Here is a 16,167-nt window from a genome sequence, read left to right as displayed (position 1 = left end):
TAGTCTAACGCAAAATGATATTCAATAGTGACCCTGCATTCCCTCTTTATGTTATTGCTCAGGCAGGACACACTTATGCCCACTGCAATGTGAAGCAGTGGCGTCACTAACGGGATGAGGGCAGCTCTTGGGTGTGGTCAATCACTGAGAGGTGACACCAAAATGCCGTCTCCTCCTCAGTGATAGGAGCGGTACCGGTATGAATGGTCGACCATGTTATGGTCGACAGTCATTAGGTCGACCACTATTGTTCGACATTGGCATGGTCGACATGGACAAATGGTCGACACATGAAAGGTCGACATGAGTTATTTTACTTTTTTGGTGTCGTTTTCTGCATAAAGTGACGGGGAGCCCTAATTAGTGCACAGCGTCCCCTCGCATGGCGAGCGAACAGCACAGGTTACCGTTTCCAATCGTAGTCCACGTGGATCGTAAAGTATGGAAAAGTTCCACAAAATTTTTTTTTTTGAAAAGTCATGTCGACCCTTTCATGTGTCGACCCTTTCCACGTGTCGACCATGTGTCCATGTCGACCATCCAAACGGATACCGATAGGAGCATGTTGCTGCACTGTAACATTACATGCAGCACTCGGCTCATGTCACATAGGCGCCAGCACTGCACTGTGTAGGGATAAACATCGCATGTTTCGATGGCGGAAGCTCAGCCATCAATTAATGCTGGGCTTCCAATGTCCATCCCTACAGTGCAGCCAGACAGTCTCTGGGGGCATAACATGCAACTATAGAAGTGATGAAAACAGGGGGCGGGCTCCCCCTCCCTGCACAACATCGATGGTTGGCAGCAGATGACAGACGTTTGTATTTGTAATTGATGGTGGAGACCCAAAGGCTCGTCACCATCGGTGGTTCAGAGCGTGCGCGCTGCTGCAGTGCAGTATTCACCGGCTATACCGCAACGCTGACTAGTACTGCAGTTTTATTATGTTTATATACGTTAAACACATGTATCTTCATCTTATTGGCCAATAATTATGTCCGTCAAAACTTAAAAACCAGCCTCCCATCGGGCGCCGCCTCGCAACAGTGGGCGGTGACTGGCTTTTTGTACAGTATGTGAAAAAGAGGTTTTAACAACAGATCGTCCGCGTCCTGGTTGGAGCGTCTATACAGGCTCCACCCTTGAGAACTGTGATTGGTTAATTCGTGCTCCGGTCTCGCTCCGTATTGGCCGTTGGCTTTCGGCGGGTTTCAGAGTTTTGAAGTTGGCGCAGTAACGGTTCCCGTACCGGTCACACAGTGCTGAGAGGGAGATCGCACGGAACGGATCGTAGGTTAGCGGCGGATTCTTGCAGTAGCTGTCGGTGCCTGGTAACGTTGTTGCGAAATGGAGACCGAACCACTGAAAGTGAGTATCATTTTGCTGGTGTAATGAGCTCTAATGTGCCTGTTCCATTATCCTCCCGGGTTACTGTTGTACTGAGATTGTGGTGCCGGTCAGCGGCTGTACAGTCACATGAGATTGCGGTGTCCGTACCCGGTTACGGCAGCTCCGATTCATGTAGCTGGAGAGCCATGCTGCCTATAAGCCGGCCATGGAAACTGCGTGTCAATGTCTAATATGTGCATGCTGGTACTTGTAATTCCCCATGGGAAGTTCTAGTCCTGCTTGGCAGCCAAGGTATTCCACCGCAGCTCTTGTATGTGCTGTGACCTTGTATCTACTAGGCGTGTACAACTTTCCTCCATGTGTTTGCAGTCCTTGTACTGCATTAGCTTGCAGAGTACTATGTTAAGGCTTTATAATAAGTTACTTAACCTAAATTTCCAGTCATCACAATGTGTGTGATAAAAAGTCAGCTGCTGTTTTAAACGAAAGAGCAGCAAACGTTTGTACATGTCATCCTACTAGGCCACTCAGTCAATAAAATGAGGGGAAAAAAGTACATTTACACTTACTGTATTTGATTTGCTAATATTATATAGTTGTGCTTTGATTTTGTGTACCGTCTTATCACTGGCACAGTCTTAAGGCCCATACACACTTGCCGATAAAATGAGCGACTTCCCCCTTTTCCCCCTTCCTGAGCGACGTCGCTCATTTTATCGGCAAGTGTGTATGCTGCCAGCGACGACCGATCCGTGGGTCGGCAACGATCGTCGCTGTCGCCAGTGCATGCATGCAGGATCTGGACTGTCGTTCATGACCTGCATGGAGGGCTGGTGGAGGTGTGACGTCACTGAGCGATATGAGCGGTCATATCGCTCAGTGTGTACAGTCGGCCGGCCTGGGAGGGAAAACATTAGACTACGTCGCTCACAGAGCGACATCGTCTAATGTGTACGGACCTTTAGACCAGCCCAACAGAAGCTACTATCTCAGTAGAACGGGAGCGGAAGCATGCAGGTCCCATTTTAATACTGTCTGGTAACCGCAGTGGTGTGGCTTTAGTAGCGCAGGTATTTTAGGCAATGATTACATTCATGTTTGTGGACCTGCATTTTGGAGAGTGCCACCTTGCCTCATTCTGTATGACAGCCACATAGACCCCAATGTAGTGGTCAGCTTTGGGCAATCTGAGTACGCTTGGGTAGAGCAGAGGGTCTCCATTTGGTAGAAGACGATTACAATTGGAACTGGACATACCAGACCCTGTGGCAGATTGGCAACTCACAGGGGTCACTTTTAGCTTGCATTTACCTGCTCTAAGATACCCGCTATTTATATGGCTACTGAAGTATATGCAGGTCTGATTCTATTCCTTATTGCGTGAAAATGCCCTTACAGTGCTTGATATTTTGTAGTTATGTCAGATGTGAGCAAATCTTTATGTCCCCATGGCTTGTTTTGAGGGTATGTGCAATCCAAATTTACATATTATAATAAACCCAAACTGAAGTGCATCCCACTCTGCATCAGTCCCTTTGTGCTTTGTTCTAGAAATCTCTTAACACTACAAGTAGATCTGTTTGTCAGTGATCCAGTATCTACGGTCAAGTTGTTTAAACTCCATGCATTGACTTGTGCATTCACCTGGTTGCTGAAGAAATGGACTATTAATATATGAAAAGCAGATTAGCTATTGTAATGGGAGAAAGAGTATTACCTGACCACTAAATGGTCGTTGGGAAGATGTGAATGCCATTTGTTTACATGTACTTTCAGCCCAGTTTACATAATGCGTAGTACTCAGATATGCAACAAGCATCTGTAGTAGGCGCATGCATTCCTCTTCACGCTCCAGCTCCCTAATTGCTTTATAAAATTGGCTTGTTATAAATACACCCTCCCCAATTGTGATGTTTTTACTCAATCTGCTATTTGCTTTTCTCTAACGTCCTAAGTGGATGCTGGGGACTCCGTAAGGACCATGGGGAATAGCGGCTCCGCAGGAGACTGGGCACATCTAAAGAAAGCTTTAGGACTATCTGGTGTGCACTGGCTCCTCCCCCTATGACCCTCCTCCAAGCCTCAGTTAGATCTCTGTGCCCGAACGAGAAGGGTGCACACTAGGGGCTCTCCTGAGCTTCTTAGTGAAAGTTTTAGTTTAGGTTTTTTATTTTCAGTGAGACCTGCTGGCAACAGGCTCACTGCATCGAGGGACTAAGGGGAGAAGAAGCGAACTCACCTGCGTGCAGAGTGGATTGGGCTTCTTAGGCTACTGGACATTAGCTCCAGAGGGACGATCACAGGCCCAGCTTGGATGGGTCCCAGAGCCGCGCCGCCGGCCCCCTTACAGAGCCAGAAGGCAGAAGAGGTACGGAAAATCGGCGGCAGAAGACGTCCTGTCTTCAACAAGGTAGCGCACAGCACTGCAGCTGTGCGCCATTGCTCTCGGCACACTTCACACTCCGGTCACTGAGGGTGCAGGGCGCTGGGGGGGGGGGCGCCCTGAGACGCAATAAAAACACCTTGGATGGCAAAAAATGCATCACATATAGCTCCTGGGCTATATGGATGCATTTAACCCCTGCCAGAATACACAGAAAAATGGGAGATAGGCTCCGCCCCCTTATCGGCGGCCTTATCTCCTCAGCACACTGGCGCCATTTTCCCTCACAGCTCCGTTGGAGGGAAGCTCCCTGGCTCTCCCCTGCAGTCACTACACTACAGAAAGGGTTAAAAAAGAGAGGGGGGCACAAATTAGGCGCAGTATTAACTATACAGCAGCTATAAGGGGAAAAACACTTATATAAGGTTATCCCTGTATATATATATAGCGCTCTGGTGTGTGCTGGCAAACTCTCCCTCTGTCTCCCCAAAGGGCTAGTGGGGTCCTGTCCTCTATCAGAGCATTCCCTGTGTGTGTGCTGTATGTCGGTACTTTTGTGTCGACATGTATGAGGAGAAAAATGATGTGGAGACGGAGCAGATTGCCTGTAATAGTGATGTCACCCCCTAGGGGGTCGACACCTGAGTGGATGAACTGTTGGAAGAAACTACGTGACAGTGTCAGCTCTATAAAAATAAAAAAATAAAACAGTGGTTGACATGAGACAGCCGGCTACTCAGCTTGTGCCTGTCCAGACGTCTCATAGGCCGTCAGGGGCTCTAAAGCGCCCGTTACCTCAGATGGCAGATATAGACGCCGACACGGATACTGACTCCAGTGTCGACGGTGAAGAGACAAATGTGACTTCCAGTAGGGCCACACGTTACATGATTGAGGCAATGAAAAATGTTTTACACATTTCTGATAATACGAGTACCACCAAAAAGGGGTATTATGTTCGGTGAGGAAAAACTACCTGTAGTTTTCCTGAATCTGAGAAATTAAATGAGGTGTGTGATGATGCGTGGGTTTCCCCCGATAACAACTGATAATTTCTAAAATGTTATTGGCATTATATCCTTTCCCGCCAGAGGTTAGGGTGCGTTGGGAAACACCCCCTAGGGTGGATGAAGCGCTCACACGCTTGTAAGGGCTCTACCCTCTCCTGAGATGGCCGCCCTTAAGGATCCTGCTGATAGAAAGCAGGAGGGTATCCTAAAATGTATTTACACACATACTGGTGTTATACTGCGACCAGCAATCGCCTCAGCCTGGATGTGCAGGGCTGGGTTGGCGTGGTCGGATTCCCTGACTGAAAATATTGATACCCTAGATAGGGACAGTATATTTTTGCCTATAGAGCATTAAAAGATGCATTTCTATATATGCGTGATGCACAGCGGAATATTTGCCGACTGGCATCAAGTCTAAGTGCGTTGTCCATTTCTACCAGTAGAGGGTTATGGACACGTCAGTGGTCAGGTGATGCGTATTCCAAACGGCATTTGGAAGTATTGCCTTATTAAGGGGAGGAGTTATTTGGGGTCGGTCTTTCAGACCTGGTGGCCACGGCAACAGCTGGGAAATCCACGTTTGTACCCCAGGTCGCCTCTCAACATGAGAAGACGCCGTATTATCAGGCGCAGTCTTTTTGTGGACAAGCGGGCAAAAGGTTCCTCATTTCTGCCCCGTGACAGAGGGAGAGGAAAAAGGCTGCAGAAATCAGCCAGTTCCCAGGAACAGAAACCCTCTCCCGCCTCTGCCAAACCCTCAGTATACGCTGGGGCTTTACAAGCAGAATCAGGCACGGTGGGGGGCCCGTCTCCATGAATTTCAGCGCGCAGTGGGCTCACTCGCAAGTAGACCCCTGGATCCTCCAGGTGATATCTCAGGGGTACAAATTAGAATTCGAGACGTCTCCCCTCGCCGTTTCCTAAAGTCTGCTTTACCGATGTCTCCTTCTGACAGGGAGACAGTTTTGGAAGCCATTCACAAGCTGTATTCCCAGCAGGTGATAATCAAGATACCCCTCCTGCAACAGGGAACGGGGTATTATTCCACACTGTTGTGGTACCGAAGCCGGACGGCTCGGTGAGACCGATTCTAAATCTAAAATCTTTGAACACTTACATACAGAGGTTCAAATTCAAGATTGAGTCACTCAGAGCAGTGATTGCGAACCTGGAAGAAGGGGACTACATGATGTCTCGGGACATCAAGGATGCTTACCTTCATGTCAAAATTTACCCTTCTCACCAAGGGTACCTCAGGTTTATGGTACAGAACTGTCACTATCAGTTCAGACGCTGCCGTATGGATGGTCCACGGCACCCTGGGTCTTTACCAAGGTAATGGCCGAAATGATATTCCTTCGAAGGAAGGGAATTTTAGTTATCCCTTACTTGGACAATTCCCTGATAAGGGTAAGATCCAGGGAACAGTTGGAGGTCAGTGTAGCACTATCTCAGGTAGTGTTGCGGCAGCACGATTGGATTCTCAATATTCCAAAATCGCAGCTGGTTCCGACGACTTGTCTTCTGTTCCTAGGGATGATCCTGGACACAGTCCAGAAAAAGGTGTTTCTCCCGGAGGAGAAAGCCAGGGAGTTATCCGAACTAGTCAGAAACCTCCTAAAACCAGGCCAAGTGTCAGTGCATCAATGCACAAGGGTCCTGGGAAAAATGGTGGCTTCCTACGAAGCAATCCCTTTCTGCAGATTCCACGCAAGAACTTTCCAGTGGGACCTGCTGGACAAATGGTCCGGATCGCATCTTCAGATGCATCAGCGGATAACCCTGTCACCAAAGACAAGGGTGTCTCTCCTGTGGTGGTTGCAGAGTGCTCATCTTCTAGAGGGCCGCAGATTCGGCATTCAGGACTGGGTCCTGGTGACCACGGATGCCAGCCTGCATGGCTGGGGAGCAGTCACACAGGGAAGGAATATCCAGGGCTTATGGTCAAGCCTGGAGACATCACTTCACATAAATATCCTGAAGCTAAGGGACATTTACAATGCTCTAAGCTTAGCAAGACCTCTGCTTCAAGGTCAGCCGGTGTTGATCCAGTCGGACAACATCACGACAGTCACCCACGTAAACAGACAGGGTGGCACAAGAAGCAGGAGGGCAATGGCAGAAGCTGCAAGGATTCTTCGCTGGGCGGAAAATCATGTGATAGCACTGTCGGCAGTATTCATTCCAGGAGTGGACAACTGGGAAGCAGACTTCCTCAGCACGACATCCACCCGGGAGAGTGGGGACTTCACCCAGAAGTCTTCCACATGATTATAAACCGTTGGGAAAAACTCGACAGGTATTGCGCCAGGTCCAGGGACCCTCAGGCAATAGCTGTAGACACTCTGGTAACACCGTGGGTGTACCAGTCAGGGTATGTGTTCCCTCCTCTGCCTCTCATACCCAAGGTACTGAGATTGATAAGATGGAGAGGAGTAAGCACTATATTCGTGGCTCCGGATTGGCCAAGAAGGACTTGGTAACCGGAACTTCAAGAGATGCTCACGGAGGATCCGTGGCCTCTACCTCTAAGAAGGGACCTGCTCCAGCAGGGACCTTGTCTGTTCCAAGACTTACCGCGGCTGCGTTTGACGGCATGGTGGTTGAACGCCGGATCCTGAAGGAAAAAGGGCATTCCGGATGAAGTCATCCCTATCCTGATCAAAGCCAGGAAGGATGTAACCGCAAAAACATTGTCACCGCAATTGGCGAAAATATGTTGCGTGGTGCGAGGCCAGTAAGGCCCGACGGAGGAAGTTCAACTGGGTCGATTCCTACATTTCCTGCAAGCAGGAGTGTCTATGGGCCTGAAATTGGGGTCCATTAAGGTTCAAATTTCGGCCCTGTCAATTTTCTTCCAAAAAGAACTAGCTCCAGTCCCTGAAGTTCAGACGTTTGTAAAAGGGGTACTGCATATACAGCCTCCTTTTGTGCCTCCAGTGGCACTTTGGGATCTCAATGTAGTCTTGGGTTCCAAAAGTCACATTGGTTTGAACCACTTAAATCTGTGGAGATAAAATATCTCACATGGAAAGTGGTCATGCTGTTGGCCCTGGCCTGGGCCAGGCGCGTGTCAGAATTGGCGGCTTTATCCTGAAAAAGCCCTTATCTGATTTTCCATTCGGACAGGGCGGAATTGAGGACTCGTCCTCAGTTTCTCCCTAAGGTGGTTTCAGCGTTTCACCTGAACCAGCCTGTTTGTGGTGCCTGCGGCTACTGGGGACTTGGAGGACTCCAAGTTGCTAGACGTTGTCAGGGCCCTGAAAATATGTTTCCAGGACGGCTGGAGTCAGGAAATCTGACTCGCTGTTTATCCTGTATGCACCCAACAAGCTGGGTGCTCCTGCTTCTAAGCAGACTATTGCTCGTTGGAATTGTAGTACAATTCAGCTTGCACATTCTGTGGCAGGCCTGCCACAGCCAAAAATCTGTAAATGCCCACTCCACAAGGAAGGTGGGCTCATCTTGGGCGGCTGCCCGAGGGGTCTCGGCTTTACAACTTTGCCGAGCAGCTACTTGGTCAGGAGCAAATACGTTTGTAAAATTCTACAAGATTGATATCCTGGCTGAGGAGGACCTGGAGTTCTCTCATTTGGTGCTGCAGAGTCATCCGCACTCTCCCGCCCGTTTGGGAGCTTTGGTATAATACCCATGGTCCTTACGGAGTCCCCAGCATCCACTTAGGACGTTAGAGAAAATAAGAATTTACTTACCGATAATTCTATTTCTCATAGTCCGTAGTGGATGCTGGGCGCCCATCCCAAGTGCGGATTGTCTGCAATACTGGTACATAGTTATTGTTACCAAAAAATCGGGTTATTGCTGTAGTGAGCCATCTTTTCTAGAGGCTCCTCTGTTATCATGCTGTTAACTGGGTTCAGATCACAAGTTGTACGGTGTGATTGGTGTGGCTGGTATGAGTCTTACCCGGGATTCAAAATCCTTCCTTATTGTGTACGCTCGTCCGGGCACAGTATCCTAACTGAGGCTTGGAGGAGGGTCATAGGGGGAGGAGCCAGTGCACACCAGATAGTCCTAAAGCTTTCTTTAGATGTGCCCAGTCTCCTGCGGAGCCGCTATTCCCCATGGTCCTTACGGAGTCCCCAGCATCCACTACGGACTATGAGAAATAGAATTATCGGTAAATAAATTCTTATTATTATACAGAAGGTGACAGAACTAAAATGCCTTGTTAATGTCGTTGTAGTTTTTTAATTTTACTCATACTATATTTTTTTGCAGCCTCTCTTTGATGAGAACAAGACCACAGTGAGTAAAGTGAAGAAAGGTGAGAACAAGCGTCTTTCTGTTGAGAGGATTTATCAAAAGAAGACTCAATTGGAGCATATATTGCTCCGTCCAGATACCTACATTGGTTCTGTAGAGCCTGTGACCCAGGTAAGAGAAAACATTAAGCATGTGCGAACAAATCCTAGACACAGAACGTAATGTAATGCGTTAGTTGACTTGACTACAGAGCAGATAGAAGTCTCAATGTTCATAGTATGTGTTATTTCTGAAAGTACTTGGAGACTGGAAAGATTTTTCTGTATTTCAATTAGGGAAAGCTACTAATGTGATTGTTTATATTAAACTAAAGCATCATATGCATTGCTTTTACTAGTTTTGTTTCTCCTTTGATGAGGTAGCCAGTGTTGATCATGAAAAGGTTTGGCGGTTCTTTAAGCAGCTAACAATGTCATGAACTAGTAAGTTTATGCTGCTGTGTTTTTTATTATTCAGGCCAGATGTATTCAAGTGTAGCTTATCTTGCTGCTGGAGGCACCTTCATTTTTAATTCGATTTTGGGAAATAGTACTTTTATTACAACTTGCAATGTGTACCTTTTTCTCTGACGTCCTAGTGGATGCTGGGGACTCCGAAAGGACCATGGGGAATAGCGGCTCCGCAGGAGACTGGGCACAAAAGTAAAAGCTTTAGGACTACCTGGTGTGCACTGGCTCCTCCCCCTATGACCCTCCTCCAAGGCTCAGTTAGATTTTTGTGCCCGAACGAGAAGGGTGCTCACTAGGTGGCTCTCCTGAGCTGCTTAGTAAAAAAGTTTAAGTATAGGTTTTTTATTTTCAGTGAATCCTGCTGGCAACAGGTTCACTGCACCGAGGGACTAAGGGGAGAAGAAGCGAACTCACCTGCGTGCAGAGTGGATTGGGCTTCTTAGGCTACTGGACATTAGCTCCAGAGGGACGATCACAGGCCCAGCCATGGATGGGTCCCAGAGCCGCGCCGCCGGCCCCCTTACAGAGCCAGAAGACTGAAGAGGTCCGGAAAATCGGCGGCAGAAGACGTCCTGTCTTCAATAAGGTAGCGCACAGCACCGCAGCTGTGCGCCATTGCTCTCAGCACACTTCACACTCCGGTCACTGAGGGTGCAGGGCGCTGGGGGGGGGGGGGGGCGCCCTGAGACGCAATAAAAACACCTTATATGGCAAAAAATACATCACATATAGCTCCTGGGCTATATGGATGCATTTAACCCCTGCCAATTTTTCCTATTAAAAGCGGGAGAAAGACCGCCGAGAAGGGGGCGGAGCCTATCTCCTCAGCACACTGGCGCCATTTTTCCTCACAGCTCCGTTGGAGGGAAGCTCCCTGACTCTCCCCTGCAGTCCTGCACTTCAGAAACAGGGTAAAACAAGAGAGGGGGGGCACTAATTTGGCAGATAAATCTATACAGCAGCTATATAAGGGAAAAACACTTATATAAGGTTATCCCTGTATATATATATAGCGCTCTGGTGTGTGCTGGCAAACTCTCCCTCTGTCTCCCCAAAGGGCTAGTGGGGTCCTGTCCTCTATCAGAGCATTCCCTGTGTGTGTGCTGTGTCGGTACGTTGTGTCGACATGTATGAGGAGGAAAATGGTATGGAGGCGGAGCAATTGCCTGTAATAGTGATGTCACCCCCTAGGGAATCGACACCTGACTGGATGGTCTTATGGAAGGAATTACGTGATAGTGTCAGCACTTTACAAAAGACTGTTGACGACATGTGACAGCCGGCATATCAGTTATTACCTGTACAGGCGTCTCAAACACCGTCAGGGGCTCTAAAGCGCCCGTTACCTCAGATGGTCGACACAGACCCAGACACTGACTCCAGTGTCGACGGTGAGGAAACAAACGTATTTTCCAGTAGGGCCACACGTTACATGATCACGGCAATGAAGGAGGTTTTGAACATTTCTGATACTACAAGTACCACAAAAAAGGGTATTATGTGGGGTGTGAAAAAACTACCCGTAGTTTTTCCTGAATCAGATGAATTAAATGAGGTGTGTGATGAAGCGTGGGTTTCCCCCGATAAAAAACTGCTTATTTCTAAAAAATTATTGGAATTATACCCTTTCCCGCCAGAGGTTAGGGCGCGTTGGGAAACACCCCCTAGGGTAGATAAGGCGCTCACACGCTTATCAAAACAAGTGGCGTTACCGTCTCCTGATACGGCCGCCCTCAAGGAACCAGCTGATAGGAAGCTGGAAAATATCCTAAAAAGTATATACACACATACTGGTATTATACTGCGACCAGCAATCGCCTCAGCCTGGATGTGCAGTGCTGGGGTGGCTTGGTCGGATTCCCTGACTGAAAATATTGATACCCTGGACAGGGACAGTATATTATTGACTATAGAGCATTTAAAGGATGCATTTCTATATATGCGAGATGCACAGAGGGATATTTGCACTCTGGCATCAAGAGTAAGTGCGCTGTCCATTTCTGCCAGAAGAGGGTTATGGACGCGACAGTGGTCAGGTGATGCGGATTCCAAACGGCATATGGAAGTATTGCCGTATAAAGGGGAGGAGTTATTTGGGGTCGGTCTATCGGACCTGGTGGCAACGGCTGGGAAATCCACCTTTTTACCCCAGGTCACCTCTCAGCAGAAAAAGACACCGTCTTTTCAGGCTCAGTCCTTTCGTCCCCATAAGGGCAAGCGGGCAAAAGGCCACTCATATCTGCCCCGGGGCAGAGGAAGGGGAAAAAGACTGCAGCAGGCAGCCTCTTCCCAGGAACAGAAGCCCTCCCCCGCTTCTGCCAAGTCCTCAGCATGACGCTGGGGCCTTACAAGCGGACTCAGGCACGGTGGGGGCCCGTCTCAAGAATTTCAGCGCGCAGTGGGCTCACTCGCAAGTGGACCCCTGGATCCTGCAGGTAGTATCTCAGGGGTACAAATTGGAATTCGAGACGTCTCCCCCTCGCCGGTTCCTGAAGTCTGCTTTACCAACGTCTCCCTCCGACAGGGAGGCGGTATTGGAAGCCATTCACAAGCTGTATTCCCAGCAGGTGATAATCAAGGTACCCCTCCTACAACAGGGTAAGGGGTATTATTCCACGCTGTTTGTGGTACCGAAGCCGGACGGCTCGGTGAGACCTATTTTAAATCTGAAATCCTTGAACACTTACATACAAAGGTTCAAATTCAAGATGGAGTCACTCAGAGCAGTGATAGCGAACCTGGAAGAAGGGGACTATATGGTGTCTCTGGACATCAAGGATGCTTACCTCCATGTCCCAATTTGCCCTTCTCACCAAGGGTACCTCAGGTTTGTGGTACAGAACTGTCACTATCCGTTTCAGACGCTGCCGTTTGGATTGTCCACGGCACCCCGGGTCTTTACCAAGGTAATGGCCGAAATGATGATTCTTCTTCGAAGAAAAGGCGTCTTAATTATCCCTTACTTGGACGATCTCCTGATAAGGGCAAGGTCCAGAGAACAGTTAGAGGTCGGAGTAGCACTATCTCAAGTAGTACTACGACCGCACGGGTGGATTCTAAATATTCCAAAATCGCAGCTGATTCCGACGACACGTCTGCTGTTCCTAGGGATGATTCTGGACACTGTCCAGAAAAAGGTGTTTCTCCCGGAGGAGAAAGCCAGGGAGTTATCCGACCTAGTCAGGAACCTCCTAAAACCAGGCCAAGTGTCAGTGCATCAATGCACAAGGGTCCTGGGGAAAATGGTGGCTTCTTACGAAGCGATTCCATTCGGCAGATTCCACGCAAGAACTTTTCAGTGGGATCTGCTGGACAAATGGTCCGGATCGCATCTTCAAATGCATCAGCGGATAACCCTGTCTCCAAGGACAAGGGTGTCTCTCCTGTGGTGGTTACAGAGTGCTCATCTTCTAGAGGGCCACAGATTCGGCATTCAGGACTGGGTCCTGGTGACCACGGATGCCAGCCTGAGAGGCTGGGGAGCAGTCACACAGGGAAGATATTTCCAGGGCTTGTGGTCAAGCATGGAAACGTCACTTCACATAAATATCCTGGAAAAAGGGCCATTTACAATGCCCTAAGTCAGGCAAGACCTCTGCTTCAGGGTCAGCCGGTGTTGATCCAGTCGGACAACATCACGGCAGTCGCCCACGTAAACAGACAGGGCGGCACAAGAAGCAGGAGGGCAATGATGGAAGTGGCAAGGATTCTTCGCTGGGCGGAAAATCATGTGATAGCACTGTCAGCAGTGTTCATTCCGGGAGTGGACAACTGGGAAGCAGACTTCCTCAGCAGACACGATCTTCACCCGGGGGAGTGGGGACTTCACCCAGAAGTCTTCCACATGATTGTGAACCGTTGGGAAAAACCAAAGGTGGACATGATGGCGTCCCGCCTCAACAAAAAACTGGACAGATATTGCGCCAGGTCAAGGGACCCTCAGGCAATAGCTGTGGACGCTCTGGTAACACCGTGGGTGTACCAGTCAGTGTATGTGTTCCCTCCTCTTCCTCTCATACCAAAAGTACTGAGAATCATAAGAAGGAGAGGAGTAAAGACTATACTCGTGGCTCCGGATTGGCCAAGAAGGACTTGGTACCCGGAAATTCAAGAGATGCTCACGGAAGACCCGTGGCCTCTACCTCTAAGAAGGACCTGCTCCAGCAGGGACCATGTCTGTTCCAAGACTTACCGCGGCTGCGTTTGACGGCATGGCGGTTGAACGCCGGATCCTGAAGGAAACAGGCATTCCGGATGAAGTCATCCCTACCCTGATCAAAGCCAGGAAGGATGTAACCATACAACATTATCACCGTATTTGGCGTAAATATGTTGCGTGGTGCGAGGCCAGGAAGGCCCCTACAGAGGAATTTCAGCTGGGTCGTTTCCTGCATTTCCTGCAAACAGGACTGTCTATGGGCCTCAAATTAGGGTCCATTAAGGTTCAAATTTCGGCCCTGTCAATATTCTTCCAAAAAGAACTGTCTTCTGTTCCTGAAGTTCAGACGTTTGTCAAGGGAGTACTGCATATACAGCCTCCTTTTTGTGCCTCCAGTGGCACCTTGGGATCTCAATGTAGTTTTGGGATTCCTAAAATCACATTGGTTTGAACCACTCACCACTGTGGACTTAAAATATCTCACATGGAAAGTGGTAATGCTGTTAGCCCTGGCTTCAGCCAGGCGTGTCTCAGAATTGGCGGCTTTATCCTATAAAAGCCCTTACCTAATTTTTCATACGGACAGGGCAGAATTGAGGACTCGTCCTCCATTTCTTCCTAAGGTGGTTTCAGCATTTCACTTAAACCAGCCTATTGTGGTGCCTGCGGCTACTAGGGACTTGGAGGATTCCAAGTTGCTGGACGTAGTCAGGGCCCTGAAAATATGTTTCCAGGACGACTGGAGTCAGAGATTCGCTGTTTATCCTGTATGCACCCAACAAGCTGGGTGCTCCTGCTTCTAAGCAGACGATTGCTCGTTGGATTTGTAGTACAATTCAGCTTGCACATTCTGTGGCAGGCCTGCCATAGCCAAAATCTGTAAAAGCCCATTCCACACGTAAAGTGGGCTCATCTTGGGCGGCTGCCCGGGGGGTCTCGGCTTTACAACTTTGCCGAGCAGCTACTTGGTCAGGGGCAAACACGTTTGCTAAATTCTACAAATTTGATACCCTGGCTGAGGAGGACCTGGAGTTCTCTCATTCGGTGCTGCAGAGTCATCCGCACTCTCCTGCCTGTTTGGGAGCTTTGGTATAATCCCCATGGTCCTTTCGGAGTCCCCAGCATCCACTAGGACGTTAGAGAAAATAAGAATTTACTTACCGATAATTCTATTTCTCATAGTCCGTAGGTGATGCTGGGCGTTCATCCCAAGTGCGGATTGTCTGCATTACTTGTACATAGTTATTGTTACAAAAATCGGGTTGTTGTTGTGAGCCATCTTTTCAGAGGCTCCTTCTGTTATCATGCTGTTAACTGGGTTCAGATCACAAGTTGTACGGTGTGATTGGTGTGGCTGGTATGAGTCTTACCCGGGATTCAAAATCCTTCCTTATTGTGTACGCTCGTCCGGGCACAGTATCCTAACTGAGGCTTGGAGGAGGGTCATAGGGGGAGGAGCCAGTGCACACCAGCTAGTCCTAAAGCTTTTACTTTGTGCCCAGTCTCCTGCGGAGCCGCTATTCCCCATGGTCCTTTCGGAGTCCCCAGCATCCACTACGGACTATGAGAAATAGAATTATCGGTAAGTAAATTCTTATTTTAACATAAAGGAATTGGTACAGTGACGTGTGATTTAGACAGTTTTTGGGGGTATTTGCACTTTATCACGTATCACTGGAAACATGACAGAAGCCTATGAAATCAGAGGCTATTGCATTCTGAGATGGACTGGATCTTTTTTTGTTATACTCATGGAACATGGCCTGCTTGAAGGAGTCAGCTGTTTGTGTTCAACCTTCATGAGCCAATGCTTATACCCAACATAAAATAAGCTTTTAGGCTATTCTACGTGATGCACAGGACAGCTTCACAAAATCAAATGACATACTTATCCAAAATACTAAGCTTTTAGTGGGTCTTAAGTTATAGGGTAAGGCATTTTGCTACTAAGCAATTACGTTTTCATATAACAATTTCTCTAGCATCCATAAGGGATATTGGGGAGACTTAGTACGATGGGGTATAGACTGGGTCCAAAGGAGCCGGTGCACTTTACATGTTTTCACTGGGTGTGCTGGCTCCTCCCCTCTATGCCCCCTCCCACAGGCAGTTATAGGTAAAACAGTGCCCGAGGGAGAAAAGGACATATATGAGAGAAGGAACATAAGTGGTGAGATTTATACACCAGCACACCAACATCATACAACCAGCAACAGCTGGTAACAATAGCTGAACAGGTAACCACTTAAAAGAGACCTGCAGAAAAGTCAACGCACTGAGGCGGGCGCCCAATATCACTTATGGACTACGAGAAAAGGATTTACCGGTAGGTAATTAAAATGGAGAGAGCTGAAATCTGGACCTTAACGGAACCCAGACATAAGCCCTTATCCACACCAGCCTGCAGGAAACGTAAGAAACGCCCCAAGTGGAACAGGTGGATACTTGCGTTCCTCGCACCAAGCGACATCTTCTCCAGATATGATAGTGTTTTGACGTCACAGGTTTCTGGGCCTGAACCAT

At 48.5% G+C, this 16,167-nt stretch overlaps 1 protein-coding gene across 1 annotated transcript in view; it reads left to right on the top strand.

Moving 5' to 3' along the window:
- The first annotated feature begins 1,200 nt into the window (after nt 1–1,200).
- The window catches only part of TOP2A (DNA topoisomerase II alpha), a 208,611-nt gene continuing 193,644 nt past the window's right edge, over nt 1,201–16,167 (top strand). The window contains exons 1-2 of the mRNA XM_063959788.1: nt 1,201–1,371; nt 8,992–9,147. Of these exons, the coding sequence (XP_063815858.1) occupies nt 1,351–1,371; nt 8,992–9,147 (177 nt within the window). The 5' untranslated portion in view covers nt 1,201–1,350. The remainder of the gene's footprint in view (nt 1,372–8,991; nt 9,148–16,167) is intronic.

Source organism: Pseudophryne corroboree, chromosome 3, assembly GCF_028390025.1.
Source record: "Pseudophryne corroboree isolate aPseCor3 chromosome 3, aPseCor3.hap2, whole genome shotgun sequence".
Lineage (NCBI taxonomy): Eukaryota > Metazoa > Chordata > Amphibia > Anura > Myobatrachidae > Pseudophryne > Pseudophryne corroboree.
The sequence above is the reverse complement of the archived record's forward strand: the minus strand, read 5'-3'. Positions and strand labels throughout refer to the sequence as shown.